The sequence below is a fragment of the Aotus nancymaae genome, unplaced genomic scaffold (genome assembly GCF_030222135.1).
Source record: "Aotus nancymaae isolate 86718 unplaced genomic scaffold, 86718_ANA_hifiasm-v0.15.2.pri h1tg000046l, whole genome shotgun sequence".
In the NCBI taxonomy this organism is placed as follows: Eukaryota; Metazoa; Chordata; class Mammalia; order Primates; family Aotidae; genus Aotus; species Aotus nancymaae.
The window spans coordinates 27,071,273-27,097,839 of record NW_026988460.1 but is presented as its reverse complement, the minus strand read 5'-3'; the positions used below and the strand labels follow the sequence as shown (position 1 = coordinate 27,097,839).

General features: G+C 50.5%; 2 protein-coding genes across 2 annotated transcripts; one reads left to right on the top strand and one right to left on the bottom strand.

Moving 5' to 3' along the window:
• Positions 1–6,650: 6,650 nt before the first annotated feature.
• On the bottom strand, positions 6,651–9,376 carry LOC135268896 (intraflagellar transport protein 122 homolog). Its single transcript, XM_064362145.1, has 2 exons — positions 9,189–9,376; positions 6,651–7,031 (listed from the first exon to the last, which is right to left on the bottom strand). The coding sequence occupies exons 1-2, from the start codon at positions 9,276–9,278 to the stop codon at positions 6,651–6,653; spliced, it is 471 nt and encodes a 156-aa protein (XP_064218215.1). The 5' UTR covers positions 9,279–9,376.
• A 5,196-nt stretch (positions 9,377–14,572) lies between these two features.
• LOC135268884 (nuclear pore membrane glycoprotein 210-like) lies at positions 14,573–25,688 on the top strand. Its single transcript, XM_064362104.1, has 4 exons — positions 14,573–15,409; positions 15,561–15,681; positions 17,876–17,977; positions 24,052–25,688. Coding segments are annotated over exons 1-4 (339 nt in total). The 5' UTR covers positions 14,573–15,407; the 3' UTR covers positions 24,166–25,688.
• Positions 25,689–26,567: the final 879 nt, after the last annotated feature.

The following is a 26,567-nucleotide window of genomic DNA, read 5'->3' as shown; positions in this document are numbered from 1 at the left end:
GAAGGCAGGCACTTTGGGGGATGAGGAAGGACAGGTGGAGCCCCAGGAGGAAGGGACGATGCTCTGATGCTGGAGTGCTTCCTCTTCTGTTCTTTTGTGTTTTCCAAAATGAGGTAGCTTGCTTGGGATCGTTGATTTCTTCTCCAGTGATGACACCGAGATGCTCTTGGCCTGGAATCCTGTGGCCACCATGAGCTCGGTTGTTTGGGGTTCGGGTGGTCCAGGAGTGGCTCTTGCTATGTTGTGAGGCGTCATCTTGGCACTGTTTACACATGGATCCCAAGTCGGTTTGTCCAGTGGGGACCACTCCCTGGGGTCTAGTGTTAGAAAATTTTAAATTATTATTTGAATTTAATATGGAAAATGGTGTTGAGTAGTGCTTTCCTGTCATCTTTTGGTCTGGAGGTCCATGGAGTATAAGGGCAGAGCCCCGGTCACCATGGAATACCATGTGATGCTGAGGCAGCCTGCATCCGTGAGGGGCCCTGGCACTCCTGGCCCAGGAGGAGTTCTTGGACCACGCAGGGGTACATGCCACAGAGGGATTCCAGCGTCCGCTCCTCCCTGAATGTCATGCAAAGCAAATTCCATGATTTTTCTATTGCGTTATTCATGGAGTAGGATGTTTTGTCGATTTGGGTCTCGATGTGCCATGTTATTTCTGTGGCAGTACTGCAGTGCCCACAGAATCGGCCTGAACACGGTCCCGGCCTCCCCCTTCTCGATGCGGCCATGGTGGCGTATCTGGTGGTGCAGCTCTCCTCCTCCGGCGTACTCTGTCACCAAATAGACAGTGTCCGCCTTGTCGATCACCTGCAGGAGCTGAATGATGTTCAGGTGACTGAGTGTTGGTGATACTCATCTCTCTCTAGAGACACGGCTGCCCCAGGACCACAGCTGATGGAGTGCGGCTGTGTCCCCTGCAGGCCACCCATCAAGGTCACAGGCGACAGAAGCCTCAAGGCAGTGGCCCATCCTGAACGGGGCTGACCCTCGGGGTTGGGAGACAGCACTAACTCAGGTCCTCTCCCCTTCCTCAAGGCTTCTTCCTCACCTGGGGTGAACGGCTCCCAGTCCCAGCACCTCAGGGGCCTTCCTGTTTCATTTATACCAACAATCATTCGTTGTCCTGGGATAGAGAAGACAGACACGCTGGCCCCTGGGTGGGCGAGAAGATACTGGTCTATAAATACAGAAAACTCCAAGTAGGGACAGGGGCTAGGAAGGAAATACCAGGAAAAGTGAGGGTGGAAGATGGGGTGACCCTACTGCAGATGGGGTGCTCAGGGAGGGCTTCTCTGAGGAGATGACATTCACTAGATTGACAAAAGGGATGGGCAGGGCCTGTGAAAGTCTTCTAAGAGAGGGAATGGTAGTGTCTAGCGGGGTGGCCCAGGATGGAAATAGGGCAATGGGTGGGGGTAGGGGTGTGAGCCAGGCAGGCAGGGGCCTGACACCGTGTGATGGGTGCAGGGGTGGGACCCATAGAGGCTCCCAGGAAGCTCTGGGCCTCAGAAGATGGGGAAGCAGGAGGACCCACTTGGAGGCAGCACCCAGGCAGGGGGCCAGAGCCGAATGCACCGCACCACCCTCCTGGGGCTTCCCCTAGGCCTCACTTTCTCTCCCCACGCCCTGCACTCTGCTACGTATCCCTTCCCCTTCCTTGGCCAAGTGGACAGAGGAAGTGGAACCGCTGGAGGCAGGAGCACTGGACTGGGAATTAGAGTGAAATCCAAATGCCCCATGGGTCCAGCTCTTCTCTGGAGCTCAGCTTCAGGTCAACTGGGGTTAGGGGAGAAGGGATGGCAAGACCAGCTGTCAGGGCCCTTCCCACTCCACGCTGAGATGCTTCTCAATGGGCTCAGGGGCCATCTCAGGAAGAATTTCTGGTTATAGAAGAGTAAAGGGAACAAACATGTTTTGAGTGGCACATATATCAGGCTCTAGACTGGCTGTTAGTTTGGGTGGGGTTGCTTTTTTTTTTTTCCTCTCTTTCACAAAACCTGACAATCTGTGTTTCACAAGGCACACATCTAGGAGACAAAGAGGCAGATTATTAACAATTACATAAAAGATGATTTAGCGAGAGAAAATGTAGCAGAAAAGGAATCAGGGTGAGGCGATTAGGAATGGCAGAGAAGGAGCTGGAGGGGAGGGAGTTGGGGGCAGGGCTGGGACAAACAAAGGAGGAGGGGAGGGGGCCAGGGAAATAAAGTCCCAGAGGTCAGCAGGGACCAGAGTCACAGTGGGGGCTCAGGAGAGCAGGTAGCTGCGTCTACCTTGGAAAGTTGGAGAGAGGACTGCAGTGAGCTGGACAGGGAGAAATGGGGAGGGGCAGGGCAGAGGAAGCAGGGGACATACAGGAGGAAGAGACGGGGCCCTGGGCCAGGTGGGGCAGAGGGGCCCTCTGATCTCCAGGAGGCTTCAGGCTGTCCTTCAGCTCACCCATAGCTCTGGATAGGCCTTTAAAGGCCACAGGGTTGCCAGATCCCCTCTTGACTTAATATTGTTCACAGACCCCGACAGCAGCTTGGACACCTCTGTCCTCCACTGAATGCCTCTGGGCCGGGTGTGCTGGGCACATGGCAGCATCAGCATCTTGCCCAGCTCCCACCTGCAGCTGTTGGAGTCTGTACATGGACAACCTGTCACAGGTTTTTAATGTTCTTGAACCTCAGGGCCTTCGTCCTCTCCTTTTTTTTTTTTTTTAATGTTTTTTTGTTTATTTTCTTTTCGTCCTCTCCATTCTAAATGCAGGGATTCGACATGGACTCTCTCAGGTGTTTGCCATATGCAATACATTCTCATTGACACTGGTCACCCTGCTGTGCACTAGATGTCAAAAACTCTTCCTCCTGTCCATCTCAGAATTTGGTCCTTTGACAGAAAACCCCTAATTTCTTCACTCTGCTGCTCCCCGACTCTGGTCACCATTGATCTACTGGCTATTTTGATGAGGTCGACTTTTTTAGATCAACACTTCTGTGACATGGGGAATTTGTCTTTCTGAGGTTGTAGAGATGCTAAGTAGCGTGATTTTTTCATTCCACAATGCACACCTCTCTCGAATCCTCACGTTGTACCCCATAAATGAATACAAGCATGATTTGCCAATTAAAATAGTAATAAAGTCATAATAAATACAATAAAATGCAGGAAGTGCGGCTCGACCGCCCACCTACTTGATTTTTGTCATCAGCCGTGCAACTATGTTGGGGTGATCTTATTGCTTATTTTCTCCAGTGGATAGATGCAGAATACTCTTGAAATAATTGAAACACATCTTCTGCCATCTAAGTACTAACCAGGCCGGACCCCGCTTAGCTTCTGAGATCTGACGAGATCAGTCACGTTGAGGGTGGTTTGGCCATGAGCCCAGGAGGCAGAGGTTACAGTGAGCCAGAGATGCTGCCACTGTACTTCAGCCTGGGTGATGGAGTGAGACTCTGTCTCAAAAAAAAAAAAAAGCAGCATCTGGCAGCCCTGCCACAGCCCTGGCTTCTTGTCCACTTGTAGCACGTGAGCTTCCTGTGATGATTGTTGCTGAGCCAGGAATGTTTCTGAGTCTTCATCACTGCTAATGGTGATCTCGGTGGAGGGGGAGACCACAGGGTCATGCTGGGGGGCTTCACTGAAACTGTCTGGCTTCATCTGCAGGCAGGCAGGTGCATTGGCAGGAACGGTGGACTTTGGCTGAATGCTGAACGTGGGACAACCTGAAAGACATTTGCAACGGACTCTCTCAGGTGTTTTTCAATATGCAATGCGTTCTCATTGACTCTGGTCACCTTGCTGTGCACTGGATGTCAAAACCTCTTTCTTCTGTCCATCTCAGGCTTTTGACCTTTGGCCAACAACTCTTCATTTCCTTCCTCTTCCCCACCCCAAACCCGCTCTTGGCCTCTGAGTACCATTGATGTACTCTCTACTGGTGCTCTGGCTGGAGGGGGAGGTCGTGGGGTCATGCTGAGGGGTCTCATGGGAAATGGCTGGCTTTCTCTGCAGGCTGGCAGGTGCACTGGCAGGAATGGTGGTCTTCTGCCCGGACTTCTAGCCCTTCTCAGGCAGTTGAATTCTAAAAGTCTCAAAAAGTGGCTCACTGTGAGTCCACTTCAGCCTCTTCTGACCTACACTATGCACGTCAAGAACAAAACATAGAATTCCCCAAGCATATGTCCACGGCAGGCACTGGCACCCCTGGCCCAGGAAGAGTTCTGGGGCCACGTAGGGGTACGTGCCACCAAAGGCTGGCAGTGTCTGCTGCTTTGTAAGTGTGATGCTGAAGCCAAAGTCCAGGTATTTGACGTTGCCTTCCTCATCCAGTAGGATGTTTTATGGCTTTAGATCTCCATGTTTGGTGTTTCCGAAGACAAATCTAGTGGCTCCTTGGCAGCACTGGCTCTGTCCACAGGCAGAAGCTGAGGTCACACCATCTGATGCCCAGTGGAGAGGGCTCTGGCTTCCCGGGCTGTTCCCTGGGGACAGGTGACTCCTCCCGGGCCTCCCATATGGACGAAACTGGCTTCCCGGGCTGTTCCTGGGGATAGGTGACTCCTCCTGGGTTGCCCCCACTGCTGCTGGTGCTCCGGGTGGAGGGGGAGCCCACGGGGCTACACTCAGAGATCTGCTGGGATTGGTTCAACTCACCTCCAGGCCCAGTAGGGAACAGGCAGGCAAGGTGGCTCTCTGGGCATCTTCTGCTCTGGCCCTGGTCCTCCTTGGGCTGCTGGATTTCTGAAGTAAAGGTGGGAAAGGCTGCAGTGAAGACCTTTTTCACCAAACATTCCAGCCTTTGACTCTCCTTTGGTTGGACAGAAAGGATGGACTTAACTTTGGGGGATGGGGAAGGTCAGTGGGACCCCCAGCATTAGGTAGGTGGCCATGGAATAATCCTATTTTTTTTCCTAATCACATTCCTCGATGTGCCAGAATGTCATGGCCACCATGAGCCAGGTTGTTAGGGGGCCCAGGTGACTGAGGAGTAGCTGTATATGTGGCCTGAGCATTTCCTGGCCAGTAGTGACCCAGGGGTCCCGCATCAGCTGGTCCTGTGTCGGTCACTCTCTGGGGTCAAGGGTTGGAAATTTCTTGATAAATATTTCAGTTTGGAAGGAATATAGACAGTACATAATGCTTTCCCTGAAGTATGTTTTTTTTAGCCTGAGAAGTTCTGCCTGCCAAATGGCAGGGCCCTGGCCCCATGTAATGGAGGGGGAGAGCCAAGACCCCCATGACCACTGTGGGGCCGTGACACTCGGGGCCCAGGGAGAGTTCTGGGGCAGCTTAAGGGGAGGCCCAGCAAAGGCGCTCAGCCTCTGGTCTTGGGAACATGTGGTGCTGAAGCCACAGTCTGCTATTTTCGTGTTGTGGTCTTCATCCAGGAGTTCTGCCACTGCAGGTCCCAGCAGCTGACTTTTTGGTGGCAGTACTGGAGGGTGGATAGTATTTACAGAAACATGACTTGAGCCTCCTCCTCCATGTGGCCGGGCTGCAATGTCTGGTGGAAAAGGTCTTCACTGCGGGTATCACCATAGCTCAGTATGGGATGTCCGAGGTTCCAGTGACGTGATATGGCTTTATGATGATGGGGGCACTCAGGGCCTTCATGACTCCTACCTTTTCGTGTAGACTCAGAAGTCTGGGGGAACCCCTAGTTATGTATTTTGTTTTCACGGCCACCTGGGTCCCGGTAAGTTCGTGCTGGGTCAACTTCACCTCACCCAAGCTTCCCTGGCCAATGCTCTTGAGGACTGTGGCATTTTTAAGGGCCTCCTCCATGGTGGAAGCCAGACCTGAAGAAGGTGCTTCTCACAGGGCCTGCACTTCCAGAGTGCGGAGCGGCACCAGGGCAGGGGCACAGACTCTGAGGGGCTCTTGGGGAGCTTAAGCCTGAGGGTCCACAGGACTTTCCTCAGCCTGCCAATTGGCATTAAGTGGGGGAGATTCAGTATTCATACCTGGGAGACACTTGCCCCCAAAGTGAAAGGAAATCTGGCAAGGCTTTGGTGCCCCAGCAGGCAGGTAGGCGGTGGGGCCACAGCCAGGCCCTCTCTGACACTTTATGGGGCCTCAGCATCCCCCACGATGATGGGGCCCCCCAAGCTGCTCTCTTCAGTGTTTAGGAGTGATTCTGTCCTGAGGATGGGATGCTGAGGGCTGAAGTTTCTTGCTGGTGCACGTCTCTGTTTTATGGCAATCCTACAGTGAGCACCATCCGCATGGGGTGCAGGAGGTGGAGGAGAGGCCAGCCTGCACTCGGGAGGTCAATCTCAGCCTCCTGTCTATGGTTCTGCCCTCCCTCATTCTGTGGCTCCACACTTCAGCACCTCGTTTCTGTTCTGGCCTCCACCTAGTTCAGGGGGCTTGTGCAGAGTCCCACGCTCCCTTATTGGCTCACAGACCTCAGGCCTCACCACCCACCCACTCGTTCTCTCTCTCACCTTCTCTCTCACACACACATCACCACCATCACACATGCGCTCATGCACACACCCTGCTGGACTCCCGGCTTTGCTGCTTCTCCACTCAGCCCCACGCTGGGCTCTCCGCAAAACACACTCTGCTGGCAACACTGCATACCCCTCCCATCCCTACAGAAGGGGGACCAGGAAGAAACTGAGGCTCAGGGAGGTTGAGCTGTTTGCCTCTAGTCACACAGGTCGAAAGGAGTAGAGACAGGGCTGCAGGTTCCAGGCCCAGACTACCTCCCCCAACATCACAGCTGCCACTCTTCTCTCCTTGCTACTCTTTCCGCAAAGCAGCAGCAAGGCGCCTGGCTTCCCTGGTCTTGTCGGCCTTGCCAGAGCTGAGAGTGGACAGGTGGCCCCAGTTACCTGTGGCACCTCCACGGCAGAAATGGAGAAGACGTGGAGGCAGAAGATCTTGGAGCCGTTGTAGCCCACCATGAAGCCCTGCAGCTTCTGCCAGTGCACAGGAAAGGTGCTGGCTTTGATGTTGAGGTAGCCTCCTCCCGAGAAGCAGAGCATGTCCTCACACTGGGTGTTCCAGGCCACACTGTTGGCGTTTGGTTCCTAGAGGACAGGGATGGTAGGGATCTGTGAGAACCACCCTGGGTGTGGGCAGTGCTTGCACATTTCACCCTAATACCCTTTTAAAGACTGAATCCCACTAAATTGCTTACAGTGGGATGGAGGGAAAGGAGGGAAAGGGGATCACAAAGAAATGAACAGAGGGAAGCCCCTCCATTCACCTGCGTGTTGTTGGAATATTTGAGTGAGCAAGCTTTACTTTTGAAAAATATTCTCCTGAAATATGAATCCCTATATAGAAAGTGGAGAATCAGCAAAGTGGGATTCCACTTCTATTACAGAAGAAATATACATCTCTATACACAGAAGAACATTTCCAAGAATATGCTCCTAACGATTAACAGCGTTTCTGGGTGGGTGGAATTGCATAATTAGAAAATTTTTTTGTTTGCCTGAATTTGTCATGAGCATCTATTCTGTTTGATAATAAGAAAAAGAACAGTGAGTTATTTGTAAGATTTGAAAAGCATATCTTGTCTTTGCGTTTACAGTTCACACATTGTGAAAACAGAGTCTCCCTGGGAGGCACCCCCTGCACCTCAGTTTTCATCTGAGCCCCGGAGCCTTGGAGACCAGCAGATGCTCACAGCTTTCTGCCTAGAATGCTTTACAATGTCTGAATCTTTTATGAGTGTGGATTGCTTTTATAATGAGAAAAAAATATATAGCTGTTTTATGTGCAGGGGTGGGGGACAGTGGAGAAGAGGAAAGCCAGCAGGCAACGTCATAGGTGGGAATGTTGATGTCTCCTGACAGGGCTGAGAATCACCTCCCCTAGTCCGCTACAGAGCCAGCAGTAGGGACGGGGGAGCGCACACGCCCTTCCACACTTGTATGATTCTAGGCTGAGACACGGATTCACGTTTGGGGCCAGCTACCCCCTCCATAGGTGGGAGGTGAAGCTGGGGAGAAGAGAGGTAACATGTTGGGCCCTATTTTGTGCCCAGCACTGAACTAGGCACTGTGCTATCTTGTTTATTCCTGCAGCAATTCTGTGAGGGGCAATTACTAATCACATTTTAGAGAAAAGTAATCAAGGCTCAGAGAGGCTCACTAACTTGCTTAAGCTCACACAGTAAGGGATGCAGGCAGGACGCAAGCCCAGGTCAGCCTGAAGGCTGTGCTCTCTTCCCCCGAACCATTCTACTCTCTCAGGGACAGGAGTGAGTTGAGACTGATGGGGAGTCACCTCCGAGCTAGAGGTGGCCAGGTAACCACTTCCAATTGACTGAGGCTGCTCTGCATTCCAGGCCCCTCCTGCTATTGATTCTGCTGCCGAGAACAAGGAGGAGACTGGTAAGGGGACCGAATCTGCCTGTAACATCAGGAAACCCTGCGGTGGCCAAGGTAACCAGTCAAGAGGGTCTCCAGCTTTGGGGGGAACTTCATTCCAGAAAACAGTCCTGAGCACCTACAAAGACCTAAAGAGACAAAGAATGGCACAAGCCTAGCAGAAAGCCAGCCAGGCTCTGGGCATGGAGCCGCCAGGCTGCCTTCTCTCATGACACACTTCCTCGGCCACGGGGCTGGATGACACCAAACAGCGCCTACGCCCCCAAAGATCCAAGCACTTTGTATGCTGCTGGTTCTTCAAGCATTCTTGTGAATTAGTAGAAGGCCAGGCTTGCCCATCTCTTTCCCCCTTTTGGATGACAAAACTGATCCTGTTTCCTTCCCGTGCCATAGGTACGCAGAGACACAGGCAGGCCTGCAGCAGGTAAGACGCAGACTTCTGCAAAGGAAGCGCATCCATCGCCCCATTCACTGAGCGCCAACAACACGCCCCCCTCGGAGTCATCGCCCCATTCACTGAGTGCCAATGATGTGCCCCCCTCAGAGTCACTGCCCCATTTCTTGTTCAGGTAAACACTCAAGAAAGGCTCTGCTGGCTCATCTCATTGGCAAGGAAACCAAAGTTCAAGAGGCCGGCCCAGGCCCTGCTGCTTGTGCCGGCATGGGAGAAGCAGGTTGTGGCCCAGGGCCTCTGGGACTCTGCGCCTGTGCTTGGCCCCTGCCCCTCACTGCTCCTCCCAGAGACCTGCCTGGGCCAGAGCAGGAGAGCATCCTGCAGGGACTGAGAAGCAAGAGGAGGATCTCTAATCAAAGGACGATGTCTCTGGGCCTCCTCAGGGACTTCACCTGAAAAAGCAGCTCCTTGGTGTGGATATCATACACCAAGCAAGTGTCGTTTTCATCTACCACAGCCAGCTTCTTACGGGAGGCACTCATGTCCAAGCAACGCACGGCTGTGGCCTGCTTCAGCAGGACGATAGCAAAGAGATTGTCCACGAAGATCTTCAGGATCTGGCAGAATTTCAGAGAAAACAGTGTCGGTCACCATGGCAACAAGATCCTGGCCCACTGCCAGGCCCTTGGAATCCCATGTGCTCTGCAAGAACAGCTCCCACTACCTTCACCAGAAGCTCTGTGCAGAGACAAGGACTCATCAAAAGAAAGAGGGGAGTGGGGGCGCTGGCTTATCCTTAGGAGGCCAGAAGTGAGGTTCGTCAGAGGCTGCAGAAGTAATGACAGCCCTGAGACAGGCCGAGCTCACTTCAGTGTCTGTTTGGACTGGGGATTTGTTAATGACATTACCCAAACTGCAGCATTAGGAGACACCATCTAGCAGAGATCTGAGTTATAAACTAACACAGGAAGAGACTGCTGTGAACACTGACAAGATGTGTGGTAGAAAATTATGATTATGACAGTGATGATGACAGCTACCATTTACTGATGTTCCTGGCTTAAAAAAAATTTTTAAGAGATAAGGTCTTACTATGTTGCCCAGGCTGACTGCAGTGACTATTCACAGGTGTAATCACATCACACTGCAGCCTCAAACTCTTGGACTCAAGTGATCTTCCTGTCTCAGCCTCCTGAGTAGCTGGGACAACAGGTACCCACCACCATGCCTGCTTTAATATCCCTTTAATATCCTTGGTGGTTTTTTTTTTTTAACACTGGCTTTAACTCCCAACCTTGATATCTGTTTTTGACAGCCCTATGAAATATGTGGTACTAAGCTCATGTAAAACCAGCCTCAGGGAGGTAAAATAACCCGCTCAGGATGACAAAGCCAGTGAGTAGCTAAGTAAGAACGTGACCTCAGGTCCACCTGATCCCAAAGCCCATGCTCCCATGGGAAGTGAGAGCTGACTGAGAAAGAAGCAGGCCCTTTGTCCCCTTGGCACTGCTGCTGGACTTCACCCACCGCTCTTATGCCCCATGACTTCTGTCCCCAGCAAAGACCTGAGAAACCTTCGCCATAAGTCATCTGCTACACGGCTTGGCTCTCGGGCTAATGCAGCTACATTGTCACTTTCAAAGTTCCACTTAGAACTTTTCTTATGCTGAGCAAAGAACACGTGTGCACACATATACACACATGCAGATATATACACATGCAGATATACACACACATAGCAATCTGTTTAACTTTGTGTAACCTGCATTTACCACATCTAATTGACCAAAGGACCCATTTTTCTATGGCATCTATCAGTGTCCTGTGGACCTGGCATTCTCTAGGACACATGCTGGAATGCGCTGCCCTACTCGCCACCCTAATCGTGAGCTGACCTAGGTAATGATCCCTGCCTCCCTCTAGAAATCCACAGAAGCAGCATCTCTAACAAATCTCCCACCTTCTGATGACCTTAAGCCACTAATCCACTCTACATGTAGCCAGAGGCTATAGCTCAACTCTGCCAAACACGGGCCTGCTGTGAGTGTGAGGGCCACTGCATCTCTGGCTTGAGGCTGTCCTCAAAAAAAACAAAACTCTTCTCCGAAGTCTCAGAGTTGGAAAGAGGGGTGAAGTAACTTGCCTGAAGCACACAGCTACACAGAGAGGTGGGGGCATCATTGGAGCTCCAGAGGTCAAGCTTACAGTGAGCAGTGACTGCCACTGCATTCCAGCTTGGGCAACAGTCAAGACCCTGTCTCAAAAAGAAAGTGAAAAATTAGGGATGGGCGCTGTGGCTCACGCCTGTAATCCTAGCACTTTGGGAGGCCGAGGTGGGTGGATCACCTGAGGTCAGGAGTTCAAGACCAGCCTGGCCATCATGGCGAAACCCCATCTTTAAAAAAAAAAAAAAAGAAAAAGAAAGTAAAAAATAAAATAAGTCAAACATAGAGTTAATGTATGGGTCAGCAATTCTTCTTCTAGATATATGCTCAGGAGAATGGAAAACATATGCTCATACAAAAACTCATACATCAAAACTCATAGCAGCATTATTCATAGTGGTCAATAAGAAACAGTCTAAATGTTTATCAATTGACTCATGGATTTCAAAATGTGCTGTATCTATATAATAGAATATTATTTAGTCAAAGATGAATGAATCATGCTGGGCACAGTAGCACATGCCTGTAATCCCGGCACTTTGGGAGGCCAAGGTGGGAGGATCCTTTGAGACCAGGATTTTGAGACCAGCCTGGGCGACATAGCCAGACATTGTCTTTACAAAAACTTAAAAATGAGGCAGGTGTAATGACATGCACCTGTAGTCCCAGGTACTCAGGAGTCTGGGACAGGAGGATCACTTGTGCCTAAGAGTTTGAGGCCACAGTGAGCTATGAGTGTGTCACTGCACTCCAGCCTGGGTGGCAGAGTGAGACCTTGTCTCTTAAAAAAAACGAAAAATGATAAATCATGCTGCAACACAGATGACTTTGAAAACACGTTGAGTGAAGGAAGCCAGTCTAAAAAGACACCATATTGTATTATTTTGTGTCTATGGAATGTCTGGAATAGGCAAATCCATGGAAACAGAAAATAACTGTTGCCATGGGATGGGGAATTGGAGGAATAGGGAGTGACTGCTGGTGGAAACTCACTTTCTGTCTCTCTCACTCACTCTTCTTGCCCAGGCTGGAGTACAATGGTGCAATCTTAGCTCACCACAACCTCCACCTCCCGGGTTCAAGCAATTCTCCTGCTTCAGCCTCCTAAGTAGCAGGGATTACAGCCATACGCTGCGATACCCAGCTAAATTTTGTATTTTTAGTAGAGACAGGTTTTCACCATGTTAGTCAGGCTGGTCTTGAACTTCCGACCTCAGGTGATCCGCTCACCTTGGCCTCTCAAAGTGCTGGGATTACAGGCATGAGCCACCGTGCCTGGCCGGAACTGGGTTTCTTTTTGGGGTGATGTAAATGTTCTGAAATTAGATAGTAGTAATGGTTCCACAACTTTATGAATATACCAAAAAACCCTGAATTATATGCTTTTTTTTGAGGTGGAGTTTCGCTCTGTCACCCAGGTTGAAGTCCAGTGGCGGGATCTTGGCTCACTGCAACCTCTACCTCCTGGGTTCAAGCAATTCTCCTGCCTCAGCCTCCCAAGTACCTGGGATTACAGGCGTGTGCCACCACACCTGGCTAATTTTTGTATTATAGTAGAGACAGAGTTTGACTGTGTTGGCCAGGCTTATCGCAAACTCCTGAGCTCAGGTGATCCACCTGCCTCTGCCTCCCAAAATGCTGGGATTACAGACATGAGCCACCGTGCCAGGCCCCAGTTGTCCCTTCCTTAGGGCCCCTAATCTTCCTCCTAATACTCATCTTCATATCCCACTTTATCTCCCAAAGGCTGACTCCCTTGTCCAGGCAGCCACCCAGAAACACATTGATACCATCCTTCTTCGCCAAGTCCGGTATCAGCGCCTCCAGGAAAACAGCTCTGAAGTTGGACACCCACTGTTTCAAAACCCAAACCCTGAGTACAGCACCCCTATTCCAGATAATCAACGCCCCTCTTCCTTTTATATTAAAGTAGAAGGCAAGAATGTTCATCCAAACTGCACCGTTTTGTAAGCCCCCCACCATTTTGCAGGCCCTGGTCAAAGTGAAACATTCCACGGGGGCTCAGGCCGTGAGAACCATCCTGCCTTATCATATTCTGCTGGGAGAAAGTGCAAGGAACACCACATGCCACCAGAACAACGGCCAAAACCGCCTCATCATGGGAACATCTTATCCATATCCTGCCAAACAGCAAGCCATACGGCCCAGACCCCTCCCACCTGTACCTGTATGTATTTCCCTGTTGAAATGGGAAAAGTTCCCTTATCCCCCTCACAGGGCGTGTGACAGGGGTGTGGCTCGCTTCTTCTGTGCCCTGCTGCTCAAACCTCTAGGGGAGCATGCAGACAGGCAGGTTGTGGGGCCCCGACCCCATGACATTGTCTAGCGGTGAATGTTTACAGCTGAAGCCCCAGTGGGCATGTTACAGGGTGCTATTTCAGTTTTGCCATCCACAGGCGGCTTGTGTTAATCAGCTCAATTAACACATGGACAGAGGTCTTACGACATGGACAGAGGGCTTTCTGTATCCCGGGTTCTTGCCTTAGTGTACTGGAAAAATCAGATCACACGTGGGCTCAGAGGATGGGTGCAAAGTTTTTTATTGAGTGCTGGAAGTAGCTCTCAGGGAGGTGGATGGGGAGGCCAGCAGGGGAACGGAGTGGGAAGGTGGTTTTCCTCTGGAATTGGGCTGCCCAGCAGCTTGGCTCTCCTCCAGCCGAGCTCCACGTTGCTCTGCCTGTCGACGGCCTGCTGGTGTCTGCCGGTGCCTGTCGGTGTGTCCCTCATGACGTCCAGCCTCTCGTGTCTCCGCCTCATAGGGTCTTGGGGTTTTTATAGGCACAGATTGGGGGCATGGTGGGCCAGGGTGGTCTTGCAAAATGCAGCATTTGGGCATGAAAACAGAAACAACCTGTCCTCATCTCTGTGGGCACAGGCCCAGGGCTGGAGCCCTAGCCAGGAGCAGCCTTTCTCTATGAAGCACTTCCCTGCCCCCACTCCCATATGCGGGGGGCTCTGGCATTCAGCTGGTCCCCGACTCGCACAGATGTCTGCAATACACCTGTGTTGCTGTTTGAGCTGGCCCTTCTCTGTGTGTCTTTAACCCTCACCTTCCCTTCAAAACTGAATACTGGTTAGGTGAGTTGGAGGTGATCCCTGCTCTACCCGCCCTATGGTGCCTTCTCACTACACTAACTACAAAACTACGTTAACTGTACTGACTCTGCTAACAATACTGACAATTCTGACTGCGCTCAAATACTAAGCAATGATGCAGAATATGCTAACTTCACTAACAATGCTACCTAGAAAAAGCACACCAACACCCCCACACACAAACCTTCCCTAAACACCAACACCCCCACACCCCAAACACCCTCCCACACCAAACCCCCCACACCAACCCCTCCACAACAAACCCACCACACACACACACACACACACACACACACACACACGCAGGCATGCACATGCATACAAAACTTGCAATCGCTAAACTGGTCTGAGTCCACAGGTCACCAAATAAGCTTCCAGGGATATCAGACTGAAAACCTTGGCCCAGCCAGGGCCTTATGTAGGCCCTGGGTGTGATTCCATCACAATGGCTCTTCATGAAGTCAGAGCAAAGCATGGGCCAGTCATGGCTGGGGATCATTCACAGTGATTTTCTTGCTTTTGGGCTCCAAAATGTCTTTTTTTTTTTTTTTTTTTTGAAAAGAAAGTGCTTTTTGTCTAGCTGGGTTGTAGAGATTGATATTTAGTTTCCTAGCTATTTAAACTGGCACAATACTTCAATGGCATTTTCATTTGTAGTTTCAAGATCTGAAGTAACTTTTGGATTTTAAAGACCTCCCAATGTCTACACTCAAAATACTCAATTTCCTTTTCTTTCAACTCTGAATGATTGGCCTCAATCATTGAGAAGGAAGGGAATTGTTAGTCAACACTGCACCATGTTGTAAGCTCCCTGCTATTTTGCAGACCTTGGTCAAAGTGAAATGTTTCACAGGGGTTCAGGCCATCAGAAGCAGCCTGCCTAACCACGTGACCACAAGGCAGACAAAGGCCCAACTAAAGAAACATCCCCATCGTATCTTGCCGGACAAAGGTCCAGGGAACACCACGATGACGTCCCGCCAGAGCAAGGGCCAGAACCACCTTATCATGGGAACATCTGATCAATATCCTGTGGGTAGCAAGCCATACTGCCCAGACCCCTCCTGCCCATCCCCTTATGCTCCCAGCCTATACACAGTGGTGGGCTCTGGCATTAGGCTTCACACTGGACATAAAACCTGCATTTGCTGTTGAGCACCCTCTTTCTGTGTGTGCATCTTTCTTTAACCCTCATCTTCCCTTCAAAACCTAACAGGAATATTTTTCTTTTTCTTTTTTTCAAGATGGAGTCTCGCTCTGTTACCCAGGCTGCAGGACTGTGGCACAATCTCAGCTCACTGCAACCTCCGCTTCCTGGGCTGAAGCAATTCTCCGGCCTCAGCCTCCTGAGTAGCTAGGATTACAGACACCTGCCACTATGCCCAGCTAATGTTTGTATTTTTAGTAGAGACAGGGTTTCACCATGTTGGCCAGGCTGGTCTCAAACTCCTGACCTCCGGTGATCTGCCCACTTCAGCCTCCAAAAGTGTTGGGATTACAGGCATGAGCCGCCGCATCCAGCCCATTTTTCTTTTCTTGTAGGGTTTTCCTTCTTCATGTAGTTGAGATTATGCCTCCAGCCTCCACCACCCATGCCCCTCCATCCAGGCTTCCAGAGGGATCCAAGGGAAAGCCACCTCTGGTGGCCCTGAGACCTTCAGAGGTAAGCCCTTCTCCTTGTTCACCAGGGCTCACCTGGGCAGCCTCTTCTCCCCATGGCCCTGTCTTACAGACCACCCAGCGTGCCCGGGTGGGTCATGTTTCTTGCATTTCCCACTGCCTGGAGTGCCCCCCTTACTCTCCTGCACTGAGTGCCTTCCTGTCCCTTCAGTCCCAGCTGAGATATCTGGCACTCTGGGGAGCATCCCTGAGTCCCAGACACAGAGGAGCCTCTTCTGCCTTGGATCCCAGAACCATTGTGCTTTCCTGCTGTCACAGTGCAGAAACCCCCTGTCACGCACCCCCCAACACACACATGCACACTCACATGCACAGACACATGCACACATACACACGCACGCACACACTTGCCATCATCTGGGCACATGGATCGCTGCCTGCTGGACCGCCCGTCTCCCACCCCAGCCTCTTGGAGCCCCAGGCAGAGGCACTGCTATTTGTAATAGGGGCCCACTAGGTGCAATAGAGGTGGGGAAGGGAAGGGCTCGCCAGGAATAGCCCTGCCTGGATGACAGCCACCCCATGTGGGGCATGGCCACCAGGAAACTTAGGTCTTGAATAAGGTGGAGGCAGCAGGTACAGGCTGGAAGGGGAGGGTGGGGCTGGATTCCCAGGGTCCCTAAATGTCAGGATGAGGCGCTTCTATTGCCTCCTTGGAGCAAGCTTTGGAAGAGGCCAAGGCCACATGGGTGCAGCATTGGGGAAGCTGGCATGGAGGAAGGTGGCCCCGCACACCTGTGCTTGACTGTGATGCCTCAGTCCTCATTGGCACCAGGAATCCCTTAGTTGGGAGTTGGTGGTGCCATGGCCTCCTGCCTGGTGCCTAAACACCCCAATATGTCCCCCCCAGGACTCTGCACTTCCTCCCCCTGTACTGATGGCATCCCTGATTGCTGAGTTGCTCGGGCTTCCTCCGCTTGAGGTCTCTGCTCCCCTGAGAGCTGTTCTCCCTTGCAGACCCCCTCCTCGTCCTTGTTACCCACACTGCACACCTTCCTGTCATTAACTCACTGTTGCTCTTTTTCTTTTTTTTTTGAGACAGGGTCTCACTCTGTCACCCAGGTTGGATGGAGTGCAGTGGCACAATCATAGCTCATGTCAGCCTTCACCTCCCAAGATCAAGTGATCCTCCCCTCAGCCTCCCACGTAGCTGGGACTACAGGCTTGTGCCACCATGCCTGGCTAATTTTTTGTAGAGACAGGGTCTCACCATGTTGCCCAGGCTGGCCTTGAACCTCTGGGATCAAGCGATCCTCCTGTCTTGCCCTCCCAAATTGCTGGGATTCCAGGCGGGAGCCACTATGCCCAGCCTACTCTTCCTCTTCCATCCGTGCCTCTCCCTGCGGGCAGCTGTATCCTGAATGCCTGGTACACCTGTGGCCCCGAAGAGGTGCTCAAACACATGACTCCCTGGGGGCCTTGGATCTGGGTGGCTCCCTTGTGTGACATAAGGCAGGAAACAGATCTCACTGGGTCGCATGCTGCCTTAGGTGATGAGGGCTGTCCTTGTTCTCTTGTGAGCCAGCTGTGGCCACTCTTCCAGGTGACCCTCTCCCCGTGCCTGGCTGGCCTGGCTGGAAGCCTTCCTGTCCTGCCCAGGGTGGTATCTGTCACACACTCCAAAGCTGGCCTTTTGCTGTGAGGTCCTGAAGGGCAAGGCGTGTATGTGAGTCACCACTGCTGGGGCCTGGTAGGGTGAGGAGGCATCTAAGCAGGACTGCTGCCAACCCCCTCCTGGGTCCGGAGTGGAAGAGCCAGCAACTCACTCCACCTTGTGGGGCTGATGGGAGGCCTCAAAGAGGCCATGGCAATTTCACTGGAGCACCAGGGGCTTCTCGGGGCTTGTGTCTGGGAGCAAGGCCAGGTCCTGGGGCTTCTGGGCCTGCTTGTCTTAGAGGCGGCCTGAGGATGGCCTGGGGTTGGTCCGTGGGTGTCCCAGGGCCTCCTACATCTGATGGTTTTGCCCTTGCCCTTCAGCGCAACCCTCTGGTGCCTCTACAGAGCTCATCCTGGTGGAGACCTGGTGGAGGACCTCACGCCCAGAAGAAGTGACCTAACAACACCTTGGCATCCAGATACAGCCCTTGTCCTGCCACCTCCTGCCCAGGGGAGACCCACCAGGGGATGCCCCGCCTTCCAACATGCAGCCTGACCCTCCCTAAATCTTCTTCCTGCAGGTGGAGCTCCACGTCAGGAAACACTCAGGTTACTTCTTTCTCAACAGCAGTGCCACAGATGACATGAAGGTGGCCTACCAGGAGGCCAGGGCCATCACCATGGTGAGCGTGGGCCATTGGTTCCCCGGGGTGGTTTTCATTCCTCATCTGGGCCATTCTGTGATTAGTAGATTGGTTGTTTTTAAAAGCTGTCACTTCATCTCATCAGGTACAACTAGCAAAGCCTTTAGAGTCTCTGATTCTTTCTGCTACTTTAGTCATTTCCATGATACATTTGTGATTTTTTTTCTTCTTTGAGACAGGGCCTCACTCTATTGCCTGGGCTAGAGTGCAGTGGCAGGACCATAGCTCACTGCAACCTCAACCTCCTGGGCTCACGAGATTCTCCCACCTCAGCCTCTGGAGTAGATGGGACTATAGGTGCATGCTACCACGCTCGGCTAATTGTTTGTAGAAACAGGGTCTCGCCATGTTGCCCAGGCTGGTCTCACACTCCTGGACTCAGGAGATCCACCAGCCTTGGTCTCCCACACTGTTGGCGTTGCAGGCGTGACCCTCTGCTCCCAGGCTACCGTTGTGATTTTCATTCCATGTCTACAAACTACCCACACTGTTCCCTAATGGTTTCCTTTCAGTCAATCTTCTCATTAGTATTAAAATGTTATTACATAGGCAGCACTCTAACAACCTTAAAGGAAATAGCTTTTAAAAGAGGTTGAACCTTTCTGTTTCCCCAGGTTGATTTCCTGACACTCTCCCTGTTCTTGCAAGTGTTGACCTAACTGTACTCGTGGCATGGAAGAATTTAGTGTTCTGCTGTTTTCCATTGTCTTATTCTCACTTTTTCTATTTGTCCATGTTGTTATGGAGGCCGACTGATTATTTTTATGCCATCATTTGTACTTTAGACATTCTCTCTAAATAGTGTTTGGATGGTCAAAACATTTTTGTTCTTTTGAAAATATAGGAAAGCATAGAATGACAGGAGTAAAAACAAACAAACACTATCAGACATGTCTGCATATCTGCACGATGGGTTATAATGCAATCACAAATACGGAACTTACTTTAGAAGGGAACTCTTAAGACTGAAAATGTAGGAAACCCTACCTAAGTCATTACCCCATGGCAACCCAAAGCACCTGGGACTGATACAATAATGAGAATAACCCAGTGATGACACCCACCCCAGCATGTCATTAAATCACAGCTGTGCTGTGGCCTTTTAGCGGCTCTGAGCCCAAGACCTGCTTTCCTCCATTAAAAGGGGAGGATCCACGTGATTGAGGAGTGTTGCAGTCAGGCCAACTTCAGAGACTTTTCCCGGACCCAGCGAGTCCTGGGTCGATTCAGCACTTGGCGTGGGGTGGGGACTCAGACGGTGCAGCCCTGTGGACAGGCTAGAGGAGCGCTGACGGTGAGTCTCCTGCCATCCTGATGCCGAGGTTTGCTCTCAGCTTTGCCTGGTTCATGGAGGTAGCCCTCACAGGCTCGCAGCAGCGGGAAACAGCTTCCTGGCTTCAGGAAAGACCAGAATCAGAGTTCACCTTTGCAGTGACCATGTCCCGGAGTCTCCTTTCAGAAACACAGCCAGGGACCTTTCTCTGGCTTTTTGCACCTACTGACTGTCTTCACATAGACTGTCACCAAATTAACTTCGTCTGGGCCCGCACAGGTGTAAAGTCTAAGGGGAAGCAGCAGGGTGTGAGGAACACAGCTGGAAGTGCTGTGCTAAATGGACCTGGCTCCAAGGTGCAGTGTGAGGGAGTAATAGGGGGTGGTGGGGACTGTGGCAAACTGAAGCACATGGGCCAGGTCCAAGGGCAGCTATCATGTGCCTCTAGCTGATTTCTGTTGTTGTTTTAATCACAGCTGTATTAAGGTAATTCACATACCATACAATTCACACATCTGAAGCATAAAGTTCAGGGCTTTTTAGTTCATTCACAGAGTTGGCCACCAAGTCACTTGTATAGTGTTTCCGTTACCTCACAAAGAAACCCATTCACTCCAGTTGCCACCTCCCGGTTATTGTTCACACACACACACAGGCATACACGTGTTTGTGCTCTGTCCCAGGTTTGAACAACCACTGATCTACTTGGTGTCTCTATGGCTTTGGCTGCTCTGAACATCTTACGTAAATGGAATCATACAATGTGTGGTCTTCTGTGATTTGCTCCCTGCACTTCACACGTTTTCCAGTTTCATCCACGTTGTAGCGTGTGTCAGTATTTCAGTCCTTTCTATGGCCAAATAGTAATCCATCATATGGCTATGCCACATTTTGTTCATTCATTCATCATTGTTGGACATTTGGGTAGTTTTCACCTTTTGACTATTATCAACAATGCTGTTATGAACATTTGTGTACAGGTTTTTACGGGGACTTGTTTTCATTTCCGTTGGGTATATACGCAGGAGTGAAATTGCTGGAGTTATGTGGAAACTCTCTATTTACCTTTTTGAGAAATGGTCAGAGTGTTTTCCCAAGTCGCCACACATTTCACATTCCCACCAGCAGTGTGTGAGCATTCCAATATCTCTGCATCCTTGGCAGCACTTGTTATCAGGCTTTTTAATTGGAGCCATCCTATTGGGTGATAGTGGCATCTCATTGTGGTTTTCATTTACATTTCCCTGGTGGCTAATGATGCTGGGCATCTTTTCTTCGTTATTTGTAACTCTTCTTTGGACGAATATCTGTGTGAATCCTTTCCACGGCTTTTGTCTCTTTCGTAAGTTGTAGAAGTTCTTTACATATTTTAGAAACAAGTTACAGATGTGATTTGCAAGTATTTTCTCCCATTCTTTAGATTGTCTTTACTTTCCTGGTGGTGTCCTTTCAAGCACATGCATGTTTAATTTTGTTTTTTCCTGTTGTTGCTCGTGTTTTTGATATCATATCTAAGAGGCCATTGCAAATCTGAATTTATGGAGATTTATCCTGTGCTTTTTTTTTTTTTTTTTTGACAGAGTTTCACTCTTGTTGCCCAGGCCGGAGTGCAGTGGTGTAATGTCAGCTCACTTCAACCTCTACCTCCCGGGTTCAAACAGTTCTCCAGCCTTGCCACCTGAGTAGCTGGGAGTACAGGCATGCGTCACATGCCCAGCTAATTTTGTATTTTTAGTAGAGATTGGTTCTCACCGTGTTGGCCAGGCTGGTCTTGAACTCCTAACCTCAGGTGATCCACCCACCTCAGCCTCCCAAAGTCCTGGGATTACAGGTGTGAGCCACTGCACCTGGCTACCCTATACTTTTTTCTAAGAATTTTATAGTTTTTGCTCTTAGGTCTCAGTCTTTGATCCGTTTTGAGTTAACTTTGTTGTATATAGGACTCCTGATTGATGGGTGTTTTTGGTTTTTTTGAGCACCTTGATAATGTTATCCTACTCCCTCTGGCCTCTATTGTTTCTGATGAGAAGTCAGCTGTTAATCTTTTGGGAGTTCCCTTGTTAATGATGAGTCATTTTTCTCTTGCTGCTTTCAAGATTTCTTCCTAGCCTTTGGCTTTAAATATTGTTTAAACTGTGTTTTAGTTTACACAGCAGATCCAATCAAGTTCAGGATCTTCTGAAGGGATAGTTTCTGAGGAAGGTCTTTGTGATTTGTTCTGACCCCAGGGGTGTTCTTCTATTTGTGTAGATCTCTGGGTGTATCTTATGTGGATTTCACTGGGATTCCTGGATATGTACATTAATGTCTTACACTAAATTTAAGAAATTTGAGCCATCGTTGTTTTTAGTATCTTTTTCCTCTCTTTTGAGCTCTCCATTGTGTAACTTGGTAAGGCCCCATATTTCCATGTGACTCCATTTTTCATCAGTCTTTTTTCTCTGTTCTTGAGATTGCATAATGTCTATCACTCTATCTTCAAGTGTGCTAATCCTTTCTTTTGCAAGTTCAAACTACTCTTTTTTGTTTGTTTGTTTTTTGAGACAAGGTCTCCCTCTGTTGCCCATGCTGCAGAGTAGTGGCACAATCGTAGCTCACTGCAGCCTCGACCTCCCAGGCTCAAGCTATGCTTTCACTTCAGCCTCCTGAGTAGCTGGGACTACAAGTATGCACCACCACGCTGGATTATTATTATTTTTATGAAACAGATTATTGAAGCTGGGCACGATGGCTCATGCCTGTAATCCCAGCACTTTGGGAGGCTGGGGTGGGTGGATCACTTGCAGCCAGGATTTCAAGATCAGCCAGGCCAACATGACAAAACCCCATCTCTTAGTAGATACAAAACTTAACAGTGTGTAGTGGAAGGCACCTGTAGTCCCAGCTACACGGGAGGCTGAAGCAGGAGAATCTCTGTTGAGGAACATTAAGTTTACCCTGCCCCCCATGGTTTCCTTGTGGAAGATACTTTTAGTTTGTAATTAGTGGTAGGTGGGTAACAGCTGCCTAGTTGGTATAGTCTTGAGTTAAGTGTATACGTGTAACACCTGTGTATTAATGAGACTCACCTGTCAAAGAGTAAATAAATATGTGGATGAAAATCTGCTCGGGGCCTTCAGTCTGGAGAGCTGTCAGTCCCGCAGGCTCTCAGGCTGTTGGTCCCCAGATAGATCCACTCTGTTGTGTTACCTGGATGTCTGCCTCTCAATACCTTCAGCGCTGACTGTGTGGGGGTCTCCTGACTGAGCTCATTCTCAAATCTCTTGAACCCGGGAGGTAGAGGTTCCAGTGAGCCAAGATCACACCACTGAACTGCAGCCTGTATGACAGAGCAAGATTCTGTCTCAACAAAAAAGAGAGAATTGAGACAGAGTCTCGCTCTGTCACCCAGGCTGGTGCAATCTCGGCTCCTCCTGGTTCGGCACCCATATCCTACCCAGGGTCTCAGTGCCCTCCCCCAGCCACTCCTCCTTCCAGACCCAGCAAAGCAGCTCCTCTGAAACATCTCTCCTCCCACCAGAGGGACCAGTCACCCCTTCCTCAGCTGCATCTTCAGAGCCACCCCTTTCCCATTGTTTGTCATTGTGTCCTATCTCTAGGAGGGGCTTCCCATTTACCTGCCTGGTCCAGGGTCTGGCCCACAACAGGGGCTGATATTTGACAAAAGAATAACTGAATCTCTTCACCAACAAGAAACACTTGTGAGTGCTGACTGTGTGTCGGGTAGGCCCTGTCCTAAGGGTTGTCTTCGGATATGTAACTTCTAGTTGGGGAAGATGAGCAGAAACTCCCAGTTTAGGCTCTTCTCCCCGACTCTCCACTTCCCAGGGGATGGAGCTAGAAGCCTCCTGCAGCCAGAATAGAACTGTGGGGAGGGAAGGACAGCCTGGAGCCTCATGACGACCAAAGGGCCCCTTCTCCCCCACTACCCAGGGCCCCATCTCTTCCTCCTGTCTGTCCCCTGCTTCCTCTGCCCTGATCCTCCCCCTTCCTCCCCGCCTGGCTCACTGTAGTCCTCTCTCCACCTTTCCAAGGTAGACGCATCTTCCTGCTCTCCTGAGCCCCCACTGTGGCTCTGGTCCGCGCTGACCTCTGGGACTTTATTTCCCTGGCCCCCTCCTCTGCTCCTTTCTGTTTATCCCAGCCCCGCCCCGAACTCCCTCTCCCCCAGCTCCTTCTCTGCCATTCCTAATCCCCTCACCCTGATTCCTTTTCTGCTACATTTTCTCTGGCTAAATCATCTTTAATTTACTTGCTAATAATCTGTCCCTCTGTCTCCTAGATATCTATTTGTGCAACATGGAATGATGAAAATCTAAAAACTGGAATCTAACTTCTGGCCCTAGTCAGGACTCAGGTTTTGTATTAAAAAAAAAAAAAGGGAACTCAGGTTTTATAGAAAAACAAAAGCAAACCACACCAAACCAATACCTAGTCTAGAGCCTGATATAAATGCCACTCAAAACATGTTTCCTTCGGTTATTCTTTTTTCATAAATGAGCCAGGAAATGCTCAGGCCACACATACAGCCACTCCCTGGTCACCTGGGCCCCCTAACAACCTGGCTCATGGTGGCAGTGACATTCTAGGCACATCGAGGAATGTGATTAGGAAAAAAATAGGATTAATCCATGGCCACCTACCTAATGCTGGGGGGCCCACTGACCTTCCCCATCCCCCAAAGTTAAGTCCATCCTTTCTGTCCAACCAAAGGAGAGTCAAAGGCTGGAATGTTTGGTGAAAAAGGTCTTCACTGCGGCCTTTCCCACCTTTTCTTCAGAAATCCAGCAGCCTGAGGAGCCTCCATATCATTCTGTATTCCATGTTGGCTGGGGCCCTGCCCTTCTACTCAGGGAACCTGGCAGCCCTCAGGAAAAAAGTGATCACAGGATGATACTATTCCCCACTATTTTTTCCACTTCAAATTCAAAGCTTTATTAACAAGTACTTAATGCTAGACATTAGGGAGCAGTCCCTACTGGAACAACTGATGAGGGACCCGTGGGTGAACCGTGGCCCGAAGATGCCAATGACATCGTTCAAAGAGCCGCTCCTGGACCACCCGAACCCCAACAACCCAGCTCACTGTGGCCATGGGATTCCAAGCTGAGAGCATCTCCGTGTCACTTGTAGAAAGAAAATTCGACTATCCCATGGCCACCTACCTCATTTTAGAGCACCCAAAACTAAAGAGGAAGCACTCTACCATCTGAGAACTATCCCTTCCTCCTGGGGTTCCCACCTGTCCTTCTCCATCCACCGAAGTTTCCACCTTCCCTCTCCCACTGAAAAGGGCTCACAGCGAGCCAACTTGTCACACTTTTAACATTCAGCTGCCCGAGGAGGGCCAGAAGTCAGGGCAGAAGACCACCATTCCTGCCAGTGCATCTGCCGGCCTGCAGAGGAAGCCAGACAGTTTTAGTGAAGCCCCCAGCACGACCCTGTAGGTTCCTCCTCTACCCCGAGCACCAGCAGTAGTGGAGGAAAGCCAGAAAAAACCTTGATCCAGCGACAAGCACTGCAGGAAGCCAGCTTCCTCCAAGCTGGGCAGCCAGAGGCGGTGAATTCAGCCTCATAGACAAGAAACCAGGGCTGCCACAGGGCTGCCAGAAGACGCCTTTCATTTCTTCTACAACAACTGCGTTGCTTGTGCCCAGCACAGAAAATTCTTGCAAATAAGCTCACCCCAACGAAGTAGTGGGATGACTGTGGTGAAGACGAAAATCGAGTATGTGGGGCGGTCAAAATGCACTTCCTGCATTTTACTTACTACGTTTTTATTAGTATTTTTTTAATTAGCAAGTCATGCTCGTATTTATTTGTGGGGTAGAATGTGATGATTAGTTGGATGTGTGCACCCTGGAATGATGAAATCAAGCTACGTAGCTTCTCCACCACCTCAGAAAGACCAATTCCACATGATGTCATGGAAATGGTGATTGGAAAAAGCTGACCTCATAGAAGTCGTGGGTAGATCAATGGTGACAGGAGCCGGTGAGTGGCACAGGGAGGGAATGGGGGGGTTGCTGGTCAAAGGACCAAAGTCTCCGATGGACAGGAGGAAGAGGTTTTGACATCCAGTGCACAGCAGGGTGACCAGAGTCAATGGAAATATACTGGATATTGCAAAACACCTGAGAGAGTCCACTTCAAATGTCTTTTTGCATTTACATTGGAAAGGATGAAGGCCCTGAGGTCCAAGAACATTAAAACCTGACAGGTCGGTCATCTGTAGACTCCAGTGGCTACAGGTAGGAGCCAGGCAAGATGCCCACACTGTCATGGACTTTAAAGGCATCCTATCCAAAGGGGTGAACTGAAGGACAGCCTGGAGCTTCCTGGAGACCAGAGGGCCCCTCCACCCCTCCTGGAGCAACATCAGAGCCTGGACTGTTTCCTGTAGCACTTCTCTCCTGCCCTGCTCTATTTTATCTTTTTTAATAAAGATGGCTCCTGATAAATGACTCTCTTTCTTTTTTTCTTTTCTTTTCTTTTTCAGACAGAGTCCTGTTCCATCGCCAGGTGCCAGGCTGGAGTGCAATGGCGCAGTCTCGGCTCACTGCAACCTCTGCCTCCTGGGATCAAGCAATTCTCCTGCCTCAGCCTCCCGAGGAGCTGGAACTACAGTTGTGTGCCACCACGCCTAGCTAATTTTTGTATTTTTGGTAGAGACAGGGTTTCACCATGTTGGCCAGGATGGTCTCGATCTCTTGACCTTGTGATCCACCCACCTCAGCCTCCCAAAGTGCTAGGATTACAGGTGTGAACCACCATGCCCTACCTGTTTCTTTCTAATCTTGTAGTAGCATTGGAAAGGTGGCAGGTGGGTCACAGACACTCTGCTGCTTTGTGCACTCTCTGCACGGGATGGGGCTCTGCACACCCTAGTTTATTTGGCATGCAGTCATGTGGTCCTCACGGTGACTCAGAAAAACTGAAAGGAAAAGAGACCTCAGAGAAGCATCAGGCTGACCCCACCCGCAGCAAATCATTCCCAGTGGCTCTGAAGGGTGCAGGGCAGAGTCCCACACATTGCTCATGGCCTCCCCACACTCACACTGCCTGGTGAGCATTTTCAGAAGGACCAACAGCCCCTTCAGGTCCCGTCTGCCTGTGTTAATCATGCTGAGAGGTTCCCAGGAGGATCCCAAAGTCCTGGGAACCAAACTGTGCTGGGGTGAGAGTGGCGGGGGTGTGGTCCCCAGATCACCTCAGGGGATCACTTGTGCTGCTGGGCTCCTGGCTGTCTAGTGTGGCATTGGCTTTTCTGTTGCTTTTGATAACAGTGACACAAAG